At 65.5% G+C, this 19,899-nt stretch overlaps 1 protein-coding gene across 1 annotated transcript in view; it reads left to right on the top strand.

Moving 5' to 3' along the window:
- Positions 1–19,709, top strand: part of AHNAK2 (AHNAK nucleoprotein 2) — a 31,812-nt gene extending 12,103 nt beyond the window's left edge. The window contains exons 6-9 of the mRNA XM_072760488.1: positions 90–231; positions 535–719; positions 873–3,008; positions 3,051–19,709. Coding sequence (XP_072616589.1) covers positions 90–231; positions 535–719; positions 873–3,008; positions 3,051–19,322 — 18,735 coding nt within the window. The 3' untranslated portion in view covers positions 19,323–19,709. The remainder of the gene's footprint in view (positions 1–89; positions 232–534; positions 720–872; positions 3,009–3,050) is intronic.
- The last annotated feature ends 190 nt before the right edge of the window (positions 19,710–19,899 follow it).

The following is a 19,899-nucleotide window of genomic DNA, read 5'->3' as shown; positions in this document are numbered from 1 at the left end:
ATGGGAGGTAGGGCCCCACACCGATGCCCACGATGGCATAGGAAGAAGCTCACGATGGCCCTGACCTGCTTCTGCTCCGGTCCACGCAGGAGGCAACAGAGGTGACGCTGCAGACCGAAGTGGAAGCTGGGGCCAGCGGCTACAGCGTCACAGGTGGCGGGGACCAGGGCATTTTTGTTAAGCAAGTGCTGAAGGACTCCTCAGCTGCCAAGCTCTTCAGCCTAAGAGAAGGTGTGCTGACCACCCCCACCCCGGGGTCCCCGACAGGACGGGAGGGACCTGGGGGGAAATGGGCCATACCTATACCTCGGGGTGCCCCCGTTGACGCTGCCCAGGCATGTCCAGGCGGTGGCCACCGGCCGTGCAGGGCTTCCTCGCCGGGGCCCCGGGGTGGCCTCCTTCCCAGCAGGGCCCCTGGAGGCCGGGGTGGGCTCCCTGTCAGGGGGCCTGTCTCGCGTGCCCCTGGAGTCGCATCTGTCCAGGCCATGGCGGGACTGGGAGCTGACGCCCTGGGCCCACCCTGTCTTTGTCTAGGCGATCAGCTGCTCAGCGCGACCATATTCTTTGACAACATTAAATATGAAGACGCTCTCAAAATTCTTCAGTACTCAGAGCCCTACAAGGTTCAGTTCCAAATCAGACGGAAACATCCTGCCGCAGAGGACGAGGAAGGGGCCTCGAGCGGGGCTCAGCTTGGCCCGGAGGGCAGCGAGGGGCAGGTGAGGCAGCACGGCGCGGAGGCTGGGCGCCGTCGGGCCTCCCCGCCCCCGGGACTGGGGCTGGGGGCGCCACCAAACCGTCCTCTGTGCTCTGAGCCCAGGGCTCAGATGTCTTGTACCAGCAGCGCCAACTTCACTGTCCTTGTGTTTCAGGACAAAGATGTCGCCGATGGGTGCAGAGAGACCCCCCCGCAGACCCTGGAGGGGAGCGGAGACCGGGAGAGACTGCTCGCCAAGCCCAGGGAGGGCAGAGGCAGGCGGCCCCAGAAGGAGAGGCTCTCCTGGCCCAAATTCCAATCAATAACGAGCAAGCGCAGGCCAGGCCCGCGGAGGTCACACAGCTCCTCCGAGGCCTATGGGCGGGGAGGTGCCCCGGACGTGTCCCCCACAAGCACAGACACGGAGGCACAGCCGCCAGCAGAGGAGCAGGAGCAGAAGGCAGGCCCCGACGACCAGCGGAGGAGGAGCTTCCTGAACCTGAGATTCAGGGTGCGCTCAGGGAAGGCTCCCACGCTGGAGGGGCAACCAGGCACGGCGGGCCAAGGCGGACCACTCGCGGCCGGCACTGTGGAGGAGGCCGGATCCCACGAGGACAGCCAAAAGGCCAGTGAGCCCACCATGGACAGCAGGAGAGAGGACAGGACGGCAGAGGTGCCAGAGGGGCCACTGGCTCTGCCCAGCCACAGAGCCCTGGGGGAAGGGGCCAGCGTGGCATCCAGGCGCCGGAGGAAGACAAAGGAGGTGAAGGACCAGGAGGACGCTGTGTCAGAAGGAAGGCCGGGGCCGGGCTCAGCCCCACGACAAGGTGGGGAAGGGCACGGCATAGAAATTGGGATTGCCAGATCAGCTCTGCAGGGCAAAGGGGACACACAGGGCCGCCAACCAGAATTCCAAATCCAAATCCCCACCACCTTAAAAACACCGCGGTTTAAATTTGCCAAGGAAAGAATACAAGAGACAGAGGAGGCCACAGCAGTGCAGGGACAGGTGCACGGGGAGGCAGGGACCCTGGCAGAGAAGGCCCCCTTCACCGAGGAGCGGCGGCAGGAACCCGAGTTACCTGCACCCAGGAGACCCTCGGTACACCTGCTGGAACGAGAGGCAGGAGCTGAGGGAGCCGAAGCAGCTCACGGGGATGGACACCAGAAGGAAGGGGAAAAGGACAGAGATGGGAAGGAGGACCGGACGACAACGCTCAGGTTCAAAATTCCCACTTTTGGGTGGTCACCAAGGAAGGATGGGAAACCAGCAGGAGAAAAGCCAGAGCTGGAACTGGACGGAAAAGGAAGAAGCACCATTACAGTGTCCACGGTGCACACTGAAGGAAGAGCAACACAGAGAGAGGGTGAGGAGAGAAAACCTGACACCCCAGGGATCCACCCAACAGTGGGGGAGGACCTAACATCCGACGGCCAAAGGAAGCAGGCCGACCTGTCCCTGGGAGACAAGGGGGTGGCCGCCAGAGACAGCAAGTTCAAAATGCCAAAGTTCAAGATGCCGTCCTTTGGCGCGTCGACGCCGAGCAAGTCCTTGGAGGCGTCCGTGGACGTGTCTGTGCCCAAGATCCAGGCCGAAGTGTCCGTGCCCTCCATAGAGGCCGACGTCAAGACCACTGATGTGACCGTTGAGCTCCCACCTGCCGACCTAGAGCTCACAATCCCCGCGGCCGGCCTGAAGCTCCCTGAGGGCCAAGTGCCCGAGGGGGAGCCCCAGGAGCCCTCGGCCGCAGCCGGACTCAAGGGCCACCTGCCCAAGGTACAGATGCCCAGCCTCAAGATGCCCAAAGTGGACATCAAGGCGCCGCAGGTGGACATCAAGGCGCCCAAACTGGACCTGAAGGGCCCCAAAGCCGAGGTGAGTGCCCCCGACGTGGAAGTGTCCCTGCCCAGCGTGGAGGTGGACACCCAGGTGCCCGGCGCCAAGCTGGAGGCCGACTTGTCCCTGGGAGACAAGGGGGTGGCCGCCAGAGACAGCAAGTTCAAAATGCCAAAGTTCAAGATGCCGTCCTTTGGCGCGTCGACGCCCAGCAAGGATTTGGGAACTTCCGTGGACGTGTCCGTGCCCAAGGTCGGAGTGGAGGCCACCCTGCCCTCCGTGGGAGGGGAGATGCGAGCTCCCGAGGCTGCCGTCCAACTGCCCACTGCAGATGTGGACCTCCCTGGGGGAGAGCTGGAGGTGTCCCTGCCCGAGGGAGAGGTGTCTGTGTCCGGGCTCAAGGGCAAAGCAGAAGGAGTCAAGATCAAGGGACAGCTGCCCAAGGTCCACATGCCCAGCCTCAAGATGCCCAAAGTGGACATCACGGCCCCGCAGGTGGACATCAAGGCGCCCCAGGTGGACATCAAGGCACCACAGGTGGACATCAAGGCGCCCAAACTGGACCTGAAGGGCCCCAAAGCCGAGGTGAGCGCCCCCGACGTGGACGTGTCCCTGCCCAGCGTGGAGGTGGACACCCAGGTGCCCGGCGCCAAGCTGGAGGCCGACCTGACCCTGGGAGACAAGGGGGTGGCCGCCAGAGACAGCAAGTTCAAAATGCCAAAGTTCAAGATGCCGTCCTTTGGCGCGTCGACGCCGAGCAAGTCCTTGGAGGCGTCCGTGGACGTGTCCGTGCCCAAGATCCAGGCCGAAGTGTCCGTGCCCTCCATAGAGGCCGACGTCAAGACCACTGATGTGACCGTTGAGCTCCCACCTGCCGACCTAGAGCTCACAATCCCCGCGGCCGGCCTGAAGCTCCCTGAGGGCCAAGTGCCCGAGGGGGAGCCCCAGGAGCCCTCGGCCGCAGCCGGACTCAAGGGCCACCTGCCCAAGGTACAGATGCCCAGCCTCAAGATGCCCAAGGTGGACATCAAGGCGCCGCAGGTGGACATCAAGGCGCCCAAACTGGACCTGAAGGGCCCCAAGGCCGAGGTGAGCGCCCCCGACGTGGACGTGTCCCTGCCCAGCGTGGAGGTGGACACCCAGGTGCCCGGCGCCAAGCTGGAGGCCGACCTGTCCCTGGGAGACAAGGGGGTGGCCGCCAGAGACAGCAAGTTCAAAATGCCAAAGTTCAAGATGCCGTCCTTTGGCGCGTCGACGCCCAGCAAGGATTTGGGAACTTCCGTGGACGTGTCCGTGCCCAAGGTCGGAGTGGAGGCCACCCTGCCCTCCGTGGGAGGGGAGATGCGAGCTCCCGAGGCTGCCGTCCAACTGCCCACTGCCGATGTGGACCTCCCTGGGGGAGAGCTGGAGGTGTCCCTGCCCGAGGGAGAGGTGTCTGTGTCCGGGCTCAAGGGCAAAGCAGAAGGAGTCAAGATCAAGGGACAGCTGCCCAAGGTCCACATGCCCAGCCTCAAGATGCCCAAAGTGGACATCACGGCCCCGCAGGTGGACATCAAGGCGCCCCAGGTGGACATCAAGGCGCCCCAGGTGGACATCAAGGCGCCCAAACTGGACCTGAAGGGCCCCAAAGCCGAGGTGAGCGCCCCCGACATGGACGTGTCCCTGCCCAGCGTGGAGGTGGACACCCAGGTGCCCGGCGCCAAGCTGGAGGCCGACCTGTCCCTGGGAGACAAGGGGGTGGCCGCCAGAGACAGCAAGTTCAAAATGCCAAAGTTCAAGATGCCGTCCTTTGGCGCGTCGACGCCGAGCAAGTCCTTGGAGGCGTCCGTGGACGTGTCCGTGCCCAAGATCCAGGCCGAAGTGTCCGTGCCCTCCATAGAGGCCGACGTCAAGACCACTGATGTGACCGTTGAGCTCCCACCTGCCGACCTAGAGCTCACAATCCCCGCGGCCGGCCTGAAGCTCCCTGAGGGCCAAGTGCCCGAGGGGGAGCCCCAGGAGCCCTCGGCCGCAGCCGGACTCAAGGGCCACCTGCCCAAGGTACAGATGCCCAGCCTCAAGATGCCCAAAGTGGACATCAAGGCGCCGCAGGTGGACATCAAGGCGCCCAAACTGGACCTGAAGGGCCCCAAAGCCGAGGTGAGCGCCCCCGACGTGGACGTGTCCCTGCCCAGCGTGGAGGTGGACACCCAGGTGCCCGGCGCCAAGCTGGAGGCCGACCTGTCCCTGGGAGACAAGGGGGTGGCCGCCAGAGACAGCAAGTTCAAAATGCCAAAGTTCAAGATGCCGTCCTTTGGCGCGTCGACGCCCAGCAAGGATTTGGGAACTTCCGTGGACGTGTCCGTGCCCAAGGTCGGAGTGGAGGCCACCCTGCCCTCCGTGGGAGGGGAGATGCGAGCTCCCGAGGCTGCCGTCCAACTGCCCACTGCAGATGTGGACCTCCCTGGGGGAGAGCTGGAGGTGTCCCTGCCCGAGGGAGAGGTGTCTGTGTCCGGGCTCAAGGGCAAAGCAGAAGGAGTCAAGATCAAGGGACAGCTGCCCAAGGTCCACATGCCCAGCCTCAAGATGCCCAAAGTGGACATCACGGCCCCGCAGGTGGACATCAAGGCGCCCCAGGTGGACATCAAGGCGCCCCAGGTGGACATCAAGGCGCCCAAACTGCACCTGAAGGGCCCCAAAGCCGAGGTGAGCGCCCCCGACGTGGACGTGTCCCTGCCCAGCGTGGAGGTGGACACCCAGGTGCCCGGCGCCAAGCTGGAGGCCGACCTGTCCCTGGGAGACAAGGGGGTGGCCGCCAGAGACAGCAAGTTCAAAATGCCAAAGTTCAAGATGCCGTCCTTTGGCGCGTCGACGCCCAGCAAGTCCTTGGAGGCGTCCGTGGACGTGTCCGTGCCCAAGATCCAGGCCGAAGTGTCCGTGCCCTCCATAGAGGCCGACGTCAAGACCACTGATGTGACCGTTGAGCTCCCACCTGCCGACCTAGAGCTCACAATCCCCGCGGCCGGCCTGAAGCTCCCTGAGGGCCAAGTGCCCGAGGGGGAGCCCCAGGAGCCCTCGGCCGCAGCCGGACTCAAGGGCCACCTGCCCAAGGTACAGATGCCCAGCCTCAAGATGCCCAAGGTGGACATCAAGGCGCCGCAGGTGGACATCAAGGCGCCCAAACTGGACCTGAAGGGCCCCAAAGCCGAGGTGAGCGCCCCCGACGTGGACGTGTCCCTGCCCAGCGTGGAGGTGGACACCCAGGTGCCCGGCGCCAAGCTGGAGGCCGACCTGTCCCTGGGAGACAAGGGGGTGGCCGCCAGAGACAGCAAGTTCAAAATGCCAAAGTTCAAGATGCCGTCCTTTGGCGCGTCGACGCCCAGCAAGGATTTGGGAACTTCCGTGGACGTGTCCGTGCCCAAGGTCGGAGTGGAGGCCACCCTGCCCTCCGTGGGAGGGGAGATGCGAGCTCCCGAGGCTGCCGTCCAACTGCCCACTGCCGATGTGGACCTCCCTGGGGGAGAGCTGGAGGTGTCCCTGCCCGAGGGAGAGGTGTCTGTGTCCGGGCTCAAGGGCAAAGCAGAAGGAGTCAAGATCAAGGGACAGCTGCCCAAGGTCCACATGCCCAGCCTCAAGATGCCCAAAGTGGACATCACGGCCCCGCAGGTGGACATCAAGGCGCCCCAGGTGGACATCAAGGCGCCCCAGGTGGACATCAAGGCGCCCAAACTGGACCTGAAGGGCCCCAAAGCCGAGGTGAGCGCCCCCGACGTGGACGTGTCCCTGCCCAGCGTGGAGGTGGACACCCAGGTGCCCGGCGCCAAGCTGGAGGCCGACCTGTCCCTGGGAGACAAGGGGGTGGCCGCCAGAGACAGCAAGTTCAAAATGCCAAAGTTCAAGATGCCGTCCTTTGGCGCGTCGACGCCCAGCAAGTCCTTGGAGGCGTCCGTGGACGTGTCCGTGCCCAAGATCCAGGCCGAAGTGTCCGTGCCCTCCATAGAGGCCGACGTCAAGACCACTGATGTGACCGTTGAGCTCCCACCTGCCGACCTAGAGCTCACAATCCCCGCGGCCGGCCTGAAGCTCCCTGAGGGCCAAGTGCCCGAGGGGGAGCCCCAGGAGCCCTCGGCCGCAGCCGGACTCAAGGGCCACCTGCCCAAGGTACAGATGCCCAGCCTCAAGATGCCCAAGGTGGACATCAAGGCGCCGCAGGTGGACATCAAGGCGCCCAAACTGGACCTGAAGGGCCCCAAAGCCGAGGTGAGCGCCCCCGACGTGGACGTGTCCCTGCCCAGCGTGGAGGTGGACACCCAGGTGCCCGGCGCCAAGCTGGAGGCCGACCTGTCCCTGGGAGACAAGGGGGTGGCCGCCAGAGACAGCAAGTTCAAAATGCCAAAGTTCAAGATGCCGTCCTTTGGCGCGTCGACGCCCAGCAAGGATTTGGGAACTTCCGTGGACGTGTCCGTGCCCAAGGTCGGAGTGGAGGCCACCCTGCCCTCCGTGGGAGGGGAGATGCGAGCTCCCGAGGCTGCCGTCCAACTGCCCACTGCCGATGTGGACCTCCCTGGGGGAGAGCTGGAGGTGTCCCTGCCCGAGGGAGAGGTGTCTGTGTCCGGGCTCAAGGGCAAAGCAGAAGGAGTCAAGATCAAGGGACAGCTGCCCAAGGTCCACATGCCCAGCCTCAAGATGCCCAAAGTGGACATCACGGCCCCGCAGGTGGACATCAAGGCGCCCCAGGTGGACATCAAGGCGCCCAAACTGGACCTGAAGGGCCCCAAAGCCGAGGTGAGCGCCCCCGACGTGGACGTGTCCCTGCCCAGCGTGGAGGTGGACACCCAGGTGCCCGGCGCCAAGCTGGAGGCCGACCTGACCCTGGGAGACAAGGGGGTGGCCGCCAGAGACAGCAAGTTCAAAATGCCAAAGTTCAAGATGCCGTCCTTTGGCGCGTCGACGCCGAGCAAGTCCTTGGAGGCGTCCGTGGACGTGTCCGTGCCCAAGATCCAGGCCGAAGTGTCCGTGCCCTCCATAGAGGCCGACGTCAAGACCACTGATGTGACCGTTGAGCTCCCACCTGCCGACCTAGAGCTCACAATCCCCGCGGCCGGCCTGAAGCTCCCTGAGGGCCAAGTGCCCGAGGGGGAGCCCCAGGAGCCCTCGGCCGCAGCCGGACTCAAGGGCCACCTGCCCAAGGTACAGATGCCCAGCCTCAAGATGCCCAAGGTGGACATCAAGGCGCCGCAGGTGGACATCAAGGCGCCCAAACTGGACCTGAAGGGCCCCAAAGCCGAGGTGAGCGCCCCCGACGTGGACGTGTCCCTGCCCAGCGTGGAGGTGGACACCCAGGTGCCCGGCGCCAAGCTGGAGGCCGACCTGTCCCTGGGAGACAAGGGGGTGGCCGCCAGAGACAGCAAGTTCAAAATGCCAAAGTTCAAGATGCCGTCCTTTGGCGCGTCGACGCCCAGCAAGGATTTGGGAACTTCCGTGGACGTGTCCGTGCCCAAGGTCGGAGTGGAGGCCACCCTGCCCTCCGTGGGAGGGGAGATGCGAGCTCCCGAGGCTGCCGTCCAACTGCCCACTGCCGATGTGGACCTCCCTGGGGGAGAGCTGGAGGTGTCCCTGCCCGAGGGAGAGGTGTCTGTGTCCGGGCTCAAGGGCAAAGCAGAAGGAGTCAAGATCAAGGGACAGCTGCCCAAGGTCCACATGCCCAGCCTCAAGATGCCCAAAGTGGACATCACGGCCCCGCAGGTGGACATCAAGGCGCCCCAGGTGGACATCAAGGCGCCCCAGGTGGACATCAAGGCGCCCAAACTGGACCTGAAGGGCCCCAAAGCCGAGGTGAGCGCCCCCGACGTGGACGTGTCCCTGCCCAGCGTGGAGGTGGACACCCAGGTGCCCGGCGCCAAGCTGGAGGCCGACCTGTCCCTGGGAGACAAGGGGGTGGCCGCCAGAGACAGCAAGTTCAAAATGCCAAAGTTCAAGATGCCGTCCTTTGGCGCGTCGACGCCCAGCAAGTCCTTGGAGGCGTCCGTGGACGTGTCCGTGCCCAAGATCCAGGCCGAAGTGTCCGTGCCCTCCATAGAGGCCGACGTCAAGACCACTGATGTGACCGTTGAGCTCCCACCTGCCGACCTAGAGCTCACAATCCCCGCGGCCGGCCTGAAGCTCCCTGAGGGCCAAGTGCCCGAGGGGGAGCCCCAGGAGCCCTCGGCCGCAGCCGGACTCAAGGGCCACCTGCCCAAGGTACAGATGCCCAGCCTCAAGATGCCCAAGGTGGACATCAAGGCGCCGCAGGTGGACATCAAGGCGCCCAAACTGGACCTGAAGGGCCCCAAAGCCGAGGTGAGCGCCCCCGACGTGGACGTGTCCCTGCCCAGCGTGGAGGTGGACACCCAGGTGCCCGGCGCCAAGCTGGAGGCCGACCTGTCCCTGGGAGACAAGGGGGTGGCCGCCAGAGACAGCAAGTTCAAAATGCCAAAGTTCAAGATGCCGTCCTTTGGCGCGTCGACGCCCAGCAAGGATTTGGGAACTTCCGTGGACGTGTCCGTGCCCAAGGTCGGAGTGGAGGCCACCCTGCCCTCCGTGGGAGGGGAGATGCGAGCTCCCGAGGCTGCCGTCCAACTGCCCACTGCCGATGTGGACCTCCCTGGGGGAGAGCTGGAGGTGTCCCTGCCCGAGGGAGAGGTGTCTGTGTCCGGGCTCAAGGGCAAAGCAGAAGGAGTCAAGATCAAGGGACAGCTGCCCAAGGTCCACATGCCCAGCCTCAAGATGCCCAAAGTGGACATCACGGCCCCGCAGGTGGACATCAAGGCGCCCCAGGTGGACATCAAGGCGCCCAAACTGGACCTGAAGGGCCCCAAAGCCGAGGTGAGCGCCCCCGACGTGGACGTGTCCCTGCCCAGCGTGGAGGTGGACACCCAGGTGCCCGGCGCCAAGCTGGAGGCCGACCTGACCCTGGGAGACAAGGGGGTGGCCGCCAGAGACAGCAAGTTCAAAATGCCAAAGTTCAAGATGCCGTCCTTTGGCGCGTCGACGCCGAGCAAGTCCTTGGAGGCGTCCGTGGACGTGTCCGTGCCCAAGATCCAGGCCGAAGTGTCCGTGCCCTCCATAGAGGCCGACGTCAAGACCACTGATGTGACCGTTGAGCTCCCACCTGCCGACCTAGAGCTCACAATCCCCGCGGCCGGCCTGAAGCTCCCTGAGGGCCAAGTGCCCGAGGGGGAGCCCCAGGAGCCCTCGGCCGCAGCCGGACTCAAGGGCCACCTGCCCAAGGTACAGATGCCCAGCCTCAAGATGCCCAAGGTGGACATCAAGGCGCCGCAGGTGGACATCAAGGCGCCCAAACTGGACCTGAAGGGCCCCAAGGCCGAGGTGAGCGCCCCCGACGTGGACGTGTCCCTGCCCAGCGTGGAGGTGGACACCCAGGTGCCCGGCGCCAAGCTGGAGGCCGACCTGTCCCTGGGAGACAAGGGGGTGGCCGCCAGAGACAGCAAGTTCAAAATGCCAAAGTTCAAGATGCCGTCCTTTGGCGCGTCGACGCCCAGCAAGGATTTGGGAACTTCCGTGGACGTGTCCGTGCCCAAGGTCGGAGTGGAGGCCACCCTGCCCTCCGTGGGAGGGGAGATGCGAGCTCCCGAGGCTGCCGTCCAACTGCCCACTGCCGATGTGGACCTCCCTGGGGGAGAGCTGGAGGTGTCCCTGCCCGAGGGAGAGGTGTCTGTGTCCGGGCTCAAGGGCAAAGCAGAAGGAGTCAAGATCAAGGGACAGCTGCCCAAGGTCCACATGCCCAGCCTCAAGATGCCCAAAGTGGACATCACGGCCCCGCAGGTGGACATCAAGGCGCCCCAGGTGGACATCAAGGCGCCCCAGGTGGACATCAAGGCGCCCAAACTGGACCTGAAGGGCCCCAAAGCCGAGGTGAGCGCCCCCGACGTGGACGTGTCCCTGCCCAGCGTGGAGGTGGACACCCAGGTGCCTGGCGCCAAGCTGGAGGCCGACCTGTCCCTGGGAGACAAGGGGGTGGCCGCCAGAGACAGCAAGTTCAAAATGCCAAAGTTCAAGATGCCGTCCTTTGGCGCGTCGACGCCGAGCAAGTCCTTGGAGGCGTCCGTGGACGTGTCCGTGCCCAAGATCCAGGCCGAAGTGTCCGTGCCCTCCATAGAGGCCGACGTCAAGACCACTGATGTGACCGTTGAGCTCCCACCTGCCGACCTAGAGCTCACAATCCCCGCGGCCGGCCTGAAGCTCCCTGAGGGCCAAGTGCCCGAGGGGGAGCCCCAGGAGCCCTCGGCCGCAGCCGGACTCAAGGGCCACCTGCCCAAGGTACAGATGCCCAGCCTCAAGATGCCCAAGGTGGACATCAAGGCGCCGCAGGTGGACATCAAGGCGCCCAAACTGGACCTGAAGGGCCCCAAGGCCGAGGTGAGCGCCCCCGACGTGGACGTGTCCCTGCCCAGCGTGGAGGTGGACACCCAGGTGCCCGGCGCCAAGCTGGAGGCCGACCTGTCCCTGGGAGACAAGGGGGTGGCCGCCAGAGACAGCAAGTTCAAAATGCCAAAGTTCAAGATGCCGTCCTTTGGCGCGTTGACGCCCAGCAAGGATTTGGGAACTTCCGTGGACGTGTCCGTGCCCAAGGTCGGAGTGGAGGCCACCCTGCCCTCCGTGGGAGGGGAGATGCGAGCTCCCGAGGCTGCCGTCCAACTGCCCACTGCCGATGTGGACCTCCCTGGGGGAGAGCTGGAGGTGTCCCTGCCCGAGGGAGAGGTGTCTGTGTCCGGGCTCAAGGGCAAAGCAGAAGGAGTCAAGATCAAGGGACAGCTGCCCAAGGTCCACATGCCCAGCCTCAAGATGCCCAAAGTGGACATCACGGCCCCGCAGGTGGACATCAAGGCGCCCCAGGTGGACATCAAGGCGCCCCAGGTGGACATCAAGGCGCCCAAACTGGACCTGAAGGGCCCCAAAGCCGAGGTGAGCGCCCCCGACGTGGACGTGTCCCTGCCCAGCGTGGAGGTGGACACCCAGGTGCCCGGCGCCAAGCTGGAGGCCGACCTGTCCCTGGGAGACAAGGGGGTGGCCGCCAGAGACAGCAAGTTCAAAATGCCAAAGTTCAAGATGCCGTCCTTTGGCGCGTCGACGCCCAGCAAGTCCTTGGAGGCGTCCGTGGACGTGTCCGTGCCCAAGATCCAGGCCGAAGTGTCCGTGCCCTCCATAGAGGCCGACGTCAAGACCACTGATGTGACCGTTGAGCTCCCACCTGCCGACCTAGAGCTCACAATCCCCGCGGCCGGCCTGAAGCTCCCTGAGGGCCAAGTGCCCGAGGGGGAGCCCCAGGAGCCCTCGGCCGCAGCCGGACTCAAGGGCCACCTGCCCAAGGTACAGATGCCCAGCCTCAAGATGCCCAAGGTGGACATCAAGGCGCCGCAGGTGGACATCAAGGCGCCCAAACTGGACCTGAAGGGCCCCAAAGCCGAGGTGAGCGCCCCCGACGTGGAAGTGTCCCTGCCCAGCGTGGAGGTGGACACCCAGGTGCCCGGCGCCAAGCTGGAGGCCGACCTGTCCCTGGGAGACAAGGGGGTGGCCACCAGAGACAGCAAGTTCAAAATGCCAAAGTTCAAGATGCCGTCCTTTGGCGCGTCGACGCCCAGCAAGGATTTGGGAACTTCCGTGGACGTGTCCGTGCCCAAGGTCGGAGTGGAGGCCACCCTGCCCTCCGTGGGAGGGGAGATGCGAGCTCCCGAGGCTGCCGTCCAACTGCCCACTGCAGATGTGGACCTCCCTGGGGGAGAGCTGGAGGTGTCCCTGCCCGAGGGAGAGGTGTCTGTGTCCGGGCTCAAGGGCAAAGCAGAAGGAGTCAAGATCAAGGGACAGCTGCCCAAGGTCCACATGCCCAGCCTCAAGATGCCCAAAGTGGACATCACGGCCCCGCAGGTGGACATCAAGGCGCCCCAGGTGGACATCAAGGCGCCCAAACTGGACCTGAAGGGCCCCAAAGCCGAGGTGAGCGCCCCCGACGTGGACGTGTCCCTGCCCAGCGTGGAGGTGGACACCCAGGTGCCCGGCGCCAAGCTGGAGGCCGACCTGACCCTGGGAGACAAGGGGGTGGCCGCCAGAGACAGCAAGTTCAAAATGCCAAAGTTCAAGATGCCGTCCTTTGGCGCGTCGACGCCGAGCAAGTCCTTGGAGGCGTCCGTGGACGTGTCCGTGCCCAAGATCCAGGCCGAAGTGTCCGTGCCCTCCATAGAGGCCGACGTCAAGACCACTGATGTGACCGTTGAGCTCCCACCTGCCGACCTAGAGCTCACAATCCCCGCGGCCGGCCTGAAGCTCCCTGAGGGCCAAGTGCCCGAGGGGGAGCCCCAGGAGCCCTCGGCCGCAGCCGGACTCAAGGGCCACCTGCCCAAGGTACAGATGCCCAGCCTCAAGATGCCCAAGGTGGACATCAAGGCGCCGCAGGTGGACATCAAGGCGCCCAAACTGGACCTGAAGGGCCCCAAGGCCGAGGTGAGCGCCCCCGACGTGGACGTGTCCCTGCCCAGCGTGGAGGTGGACACCCAGGTGCCCGGCGCCAAGCTGGAGGCCGACCTGTCCCTGGGAGACAAGGGGGTGGCCGCCAGAGACAGCAAGTTCAAAATGCCAAAGTTCAAGATGCCGTCCTTTGGCGCGTCGACGCCCAGCAAGGATTTGGGAACTTCCGTGGACGTGTCCGTGCCCAAGGTCGGAGTGGAGGCCACCCTGCCCTCCGTGGGAGGGGAGATGCGAGCTCCCGAGGCTGCCGTCCAACTGCCCACTGCCGATGTGGACCTCCCTGGGGGAGAGCTGGAGGTGTCCCTGCCCGAGGGAGAGGTGTCTGTGTCCGGGCTCAAGGGCAAAGCAGAAGGAGTCAAGATCAAGGGACAGCTGCCCAAGGTCCACATGCCCAGCCTCAAGATGCCCAAAGTGGACATCACGGCCCCGCAGGTGGACATCAAGGCGCCCCAGGTGGACATCAAGGCGCCCCAGGTGGACATCAAGGCGCCCAAACTGGACCTGAAGGGCCCCAAAGCCGAGGTGAGCGCCCCCGACGTGGACGTGTCCCTGCCCAGCGTGGAGGTGGACACCCAGGTGCCCGGCGCCAAGCTGGAGGCCGACCTGTCCCTGGGAGACAAGGGGGTGGCCGCCAGAGACAGCAAGTTCAAAATGCCAAAGTTCAAGATGCCGTCCTTTGGCGCGTCGACGCCGAGCAAGTCCTTGGAGGTGTCCGTGGACGTGTCCGTGCCCAAGATCCAGGCCGAAGTGTCCGTGCCCTCCATAGAGGCCGACGTCAAGACCACTGATGTGACCGTTGAGCTCCCACCTGCCGACCTAGAGCTCACAATCCCCGCGGCCGGCCTGAAGCTCCCTGAGGGCCAAGTGCCCGAGGGGGAGCCCCAGGAGCCCTCGGCCGCAGCCGGACTCAAGGGCCACCTGCCCAAGGTACAGATGCCCAGCCTCAAGATGCCCAAGGTGGACATCAAGGCGCCGCAGGTGGACATCAAGGCGCCCAAACTGGACCTGAAGGGCCCCAAAGCCGAGGTGAGCGCCCCCGACGTGGACGTGTCCCTGCCCAGTGTGGAGGTGGACACCCAGGTGCCCGGCGCCAAGCTGGAGGCCGACCTGTCCCTGGGAGACAAGGGGGTGGCCGCCAGAGACAGCAAGTTCAAAATGCCAAAGTTCAAGATGCCGTCCTTTGGCGCGTCGACGCCCAGCAAGGATTTGGGAACTTCCGTGGACGTGTCCGTGCCCAAGGTCGGAGTGGAGGCCACCCTGCCCTCCGTGGGAGGGGAGATGCGAGCTCCCGAGGCTGCCGTCCAACTGCCCACTGCCGATGTGGACCTCCCTGGGGGAGAGCTGGAGGTGTCCCTGCCCGAGGGAGAGGTGTCTGTGTCCGGGCTCAAGGGCAAAGCAGAAGGAGTCAAGATCAAGGGACAGCTGCCCAAGGTCCACATGCCCAGCCTCAAGATGCCCAAAGTGGACATCACGGCCCCGCAGGTGGACATCAAGGTGCCCCAGGTGGACATCAAGGCGCCCAAACTGGACCTGAAGGGCCCCAAAGCCGAGGTGAGCGCCCCCGACGTGGACGTGTCCCTGCCCAGCGTAGAGGTGGACACCCAGGTGCCCGGCGCCAAGCTGGAGGCCGACCTGTCCCTGGGAGACAAGGGGGTGGCCGCCAGAGACAGCAAGTTCAAAATGCCAAAGTTCAAGATGCCGTCCTTTGGCGCGTCGACGCCGAGCAAGTCCTTGGAGGCGTCCGTGGACGTGTCCGTGCCCAAGATCCAGGCCGAAGTGTCCGTGCCCTCCATAGAGGCCGACGTCAAGACCACTGATGTGACCGTTGAGCTCCCACCTGCCGACCTAGAGCTCACAATCCCCGCGGCCGGCCTGAAGCTCCCTGAGGGCCAAGTGCCCGAGGGGGAGCCCCAGGAGCCCTCGGCCGCAGCCGGACTCAAGGGCCACCTGCCCAAGGTACAGATGCCCAGCCTCAAGATGCCCAAGGTGGACATCAAGGCGCCGCAGGTGGACATCAAGGCGCCCAAACTGGACCTGAAGGGCCCCAAGGCCGAGGTGAGCGCCCCCGACGTGGACGTGTCCCTGCCCAGTGTGGAGGTGGACACCCAGGTGCCCGGCGCCAAGCTGGAGGCCGACCTGTCCCTGGGAGACAAGGGGGTGGCCGCCAGAGACAGCAAGTTCAAAATGCCAAAGTTCAAGATGCCGTCCTTTGGCGCGTCGACGCCCAGCAAGGATTTGGGAACTTCCGTGGACGTGTCCGTGCCCAAGGTCGGAGTGGAGGCCACCCTGCCCTCCGTGGGAGGGGAGATGCGAGCTCCCGAGGCTGCCGTCCAACTGCCCACTGCCGATGTGGACCTCCCTGGGGGAGAGCTGGAGGTGTCCCTGCCCGAGGGAGAGGTGTCTGTGTCCGGGCTCAAGGGCAAAGCAGAAGGAGTCAAGATCAAGGGACAGCTGCCCAAGGTCCACATGCCCAGCCTCAAGATGCCCAAAGTGGACATCACGGCCCCGCAGGTGGACATCAAGGCGCCCCAGGTGGACATCAAGGCGCCCCAGGTGGACATCAAGGCGCCCAAACTGGACCTGAAGGGCCCCAAAGCCGAGGTGAGCGCCCCCGACGTGGACGTGTCCCTGCCCAGCGTGGAGGTGGACACCCAGGTGCCCGGCGCCAAGCTGGAGGCCGACCTGTCCCTGGGAGACAAGGGGGTGGCCGCCAGAGACAGCAAGTTCAAAATGCCAAAGTTCAAGATGCCGTCCTTTGGCGCGTCGACGCCCAGCAAGTCCTTGGAGGCGTCCGTGGACGTGTCCGTGCCCAAGATCCAGGCCGAAGTGTCCGTGCCCTCCATAGAGGCCGACGTCAAGACCACTGATGTGACCGTTGAGCTCCCACCTGCCGACCTAGAGCTCACAATCCCCGCGGCCGGCCTGAAGCTCCCTGAGGGCCAAGTGCCCGAGGGGGAGCCCCAGGAGCCCTCGGCCGCAGCCGGACTCAAGGGCCACCTGCCCAAGGTACAGATGCCCAGCCTCAAGATGCCCAAGGTGGACATCAAGGCGCCGCAGGTGGACATCAAGGCGCCCAAACTGGACCTGAAGGGCCCCAAGGCCGAGGTGAGCGCCCCCGACGTGGACGTGTCCCTGCCCAGTGTGGAGGTGGACACCCAGGTGCCCGGCGTCAACCTGGAGGCCGACCTGACCCTGGGAGACAAGGGTATCTCCTTCAGTCATCGTGATCAGCGCAGTTTCCACGTGGAAAGTGATATTTCTTCGTCATTTGGAAAAAGTGATGAAAAAAGTAAAAGTAAAAAATCTCTTTTTAAAATGCCCAAAGTCTTCTCTCCAACTGGTAAAACAGCTAAATGCTCCGTAACCTCTTCCAGGGAATCTGAGGTCGAGTCCTCGAGCCCTGCTCCTTGTGATGGTGTCACTCTTACAAAGTTCCAGGTCACTGTCCCCAGAGGCCCCATCTCCCCCGAGCTGCCTTGTGAAACCCCGTCTGTGTCCCAAGCGGCATCTGAGCCTCCCAGCGCGGCCAGTGATGTTGACCTCACCTCCAGTGAGAGCCTTCTCCTGTCCCAGTCTGAAGGTCCCACGGCCCCAGTGGACACTGCACTTGCTGAATCTGTAGGCCGGGTAACGTTCCCAAAGTTTCATCGACCGAAGTTCCGGGTGTCACTCCCCAAATCGGACCCTGGAGGAGTGGAGCCTGGAGGTGCAGAGTTTGCGTCCCCCACGTCTCCTTCCCTCCCTGTGCAGGGGCCGGACTCCTCCTCCACGGAAGCCACGGCGTTCCCAATGCCAGGCAGCCAACTGCCACCTGCAGTTGTCTCTGCCGCCACCGCGGGCACCTCAGCAGAGCCCCTCGTGGAAGCCCCAGGTGACAGTACAGAGCGCAAGGGGAGAGGCAGTCCCGTAAAAGCACCAAGGCTGAAGCTCCCCTCTTTCAGCTGGTCCCCAAAGAAGGGGGCGGAGTCCAAAGCGGACCCTGGCGTCAGCGTGGTTATAGATGCAGGTGCTCTGGGTGCCCCGCATGGGGTTCGTGTTCCAGCCACAGAAGCGCATGGGGATGTGGCTCTAGGGAAGGAGGAAGAGGCGGGAGGGGTGAGAACGCATGCCCTGGTCCTGCAGACGGTCGCCCCTCCTGGAGTGAAGGCTTCCACGGGAGGGGCCGGCCTGCTCCCGGGAGACCCCGACCGGGCCCACACGGCCAGCGGGGAGGGTGGAATTGGGGGTGCTGGCGCCGCCGCGGGTCCCCCGGATGGGGCGGACGTGAACCTCCACCTGCCACCAGCCCATGTTCCCAGTTCTGACCTCAGACCCGGCAATGCCACAGTGGAGGGGAGCCTGTCGACGGGAGACCTTCCTGTTTCCAAACACGGCCTGTCTTTCGGAGGCAGCGCCAAGGAAGCCGGGCTCGGGGACAGCTCAACAAGCCAGCTTTGTGGGGAGGGGACGGCCCCCTCAGCAGAAGATCCCGTTCTGCTCTCCCCGACGGTTGGGAGCCCGGAGCGGGCCGCAGCCGCGGGAGGGGCGCCGGCGGGGTCCAGGGAGAGCTGGTTTAGGATGCCCTCGCTCCGCCTGCCCGGCTTCAGACGCTCCTCCAAGGAGAGAGCTGGGTCTGCGGGGCCGGGGGCCCAGAGCCCCACATCTGCTACCAGCGCTCCAGGGGAAGGAGAGGCACTGGCTGCAGGGCAGGGTCAGGACGTCCGTGTGCCCGGGTCAGAGGTGGACGCCCCTAAGTCCCCGCAGCCCCTGGAGGCTGGTGCAGACGGGGCGGCTGCTGGCAGCCCGGCTCCCTCCTACTCGGATGTTCTACAGAGGCACCTGGACCTTCACGCCCCTGCGGCAGGGGTATTGGCCTCCGAGGCCAGGGTCCGGCCCGGTGCAGGCTCCCTGCCCCTCCAGGTGCACGGGGCACCCGCAGAGCCCTGCGCCCCTCGGGGAGATGCAGGCCGGCCCCCTGTTCCTGGGCCAGCGGGCCAGGGCCCGGTCAGGGGGGCGGGGGGTGCCGAGGAGCCGCCTTCCCAGCCGGAGGGCCCCCTCAGACTGAGGGCTTCCAGCACCGATCTGCTGTCCCAGGTCTCCGTGGTCAACGTGGGTCAAGTCTGGGAAGACTCTGTGCTGAGCGTGCAGTTCCCCACCTTAACCGTGCCGAGGTTCAGCTTCCCGGCCCCCGGCTCGGAGGCTGATGTTTTCGTGCCCAGCCTCAGAGAGCTGCCCTGCCCGCAGAGTGGGCCTGACACGGCCCTGCACGAGCAAGGCCCTGGTGTGCGGGCCGCCGGCATCCCGACAGCCGCCGAGGCCCGAGGCCCCTCGGAGGCCGCCCCCATCTGCAAGGTCCGGGTGCACATCCAGGGCGCGGAGGCCGAGAGCCGCCAGGTCACCGTGCACAGCACAGTGACGGCCGTGTACACTGAGCTCTCAGGGCCCGAGGCTTTTCCCACCCAGATCGTGCGTGAGTCAGAGGTCCCCGTGTCTGAGACCCAAACACCCTCTTATGGGTTCTCCTTGCTGAAGGGGAGGGTCCCAGAGGCCCCGGCTCGGGCGCGGGTGCACGTGGTGACCGCCGACTCCGGGCCGAGGGGGCGCCTTCCGGAGGCCCCTGAACCAGTGGTCCCGGGAGCTGACCCCGTCTCTGGAGACCTCCAGTCCGACACCGGAGAGCCGTTTGAAATCATCTCCACCAGTGTAGACCTGTCGGGACCCCCAGAGTGCTCATCCGACCTTCACTCTGGCCTCGGCCCCGCTGACAGCTGCTCAGACGAGGAGCCCGCGGAAATTCTGGAATTCCCGTCTGAGGAGGGCCAGGAGGCGGCCGCCGGCCTGGGAGGGGAGGGCAGGGCTCCCAGAGCAAGGCCGGAAGGTAAACGGGCCTCGGGCCTCTTCCGATTCTGGCTCCCGAGCCTCGGCTTCTCTTCCTCCGTGGCCGAGGCGAGCCCCGATGCCCTCGCGGAAGCCCCGAGTGCGGCCCCGGTGCAGACCCAGCCCGCAGCGCGGCCGCCTCCCTCCCAGGAGAAGGGGGGCTGGTTCCGATTCCCCAAGTTGGGGTTCTCCTCCTCCCCTGCCAAGAAAAGCAAAAGTGCAGAAGAAGGGGCGAGTCCGACCGAGCAAACTCCCCAAGACGAGGCGGGTACCTTCTACGACGCCCGAGAAAGCTTCTCCCCCGAAGAGCGGGGCGCCGGGGAGCGGGCCCCGGGGAGCATGGTGGCCTCGGCGGCGAGAACCGAGCTCATCCTGCTGGAGCCCGACGGGGCCGCCCGCCCGCCGTCCGCGCCCAGGCCCGCCAGCAAGTGAGCACCGGCCGGCGGAGTCCTCCGGGGAGGCCCCGCCGCTCGCAGTCCCGACCCCGCGTCCACCCCGCTCCCGGAGTAGGCCCCACACCAGCCGCCGGACCCCTCCCATGTGGGGCCGGGGGGCGGGGCCGTGCCGGCTGCTGGGGTGCTGTCTCCATTACCCACGCTTCCAGAGACCCACCCCTGCAGAGCCCCTCGACGGAGGCTTGCTAACGTCCGCGGGTGTAGACGTCGGGTTGCTAAAGTCTGGCGCATCCCAGTGCCCGTGCAGCCCTGCGTGTGGCCCCCGAGCCCCCACCCCCCCGCAGTGTACACGTTGCAGCCAGGCTGCGGGCAGAGCCTCCTCGGCTGTCCCCTGGATGGGCAATAAAGGACAAGATGCATCCCACCACACCGACTGCGAGGTCTTTTGTTCCGGGTCGGAACACCCCTGCTTGCGCTCCCCCCGAACTCGTCTCTACGGGCTGCCCTAGAAGAGCAGGGCTGCTGCACAGCCCCGGGACCTCGTGGTGGGCCGGGCGGGTAGTGGGTGCACTGTGGGCACAGCCGAGAGAGCCTGCCGTGAGCCAGGGCCGGGG

Source organism: Vulpes vulpes, chromosome 6, assembly GCF_048418805.1.
Source record: "Vulpes vulpes isolate BD-2025 chromosome 6, VulVul3, whole genome shotgun sequence".
In the NCBI taxonomy this organism is placed as follows: Eukaryota; Metazoa; Chordata; class Mammalia; order Carnivora; family Canidae; genus Vulpes; species Vulpes vulpes.
The sequence above is the reverse complement of the archived record's forward strand: the minus strand, read 5'-3'. Positions and strand labels throughout refer to the sequence as shown.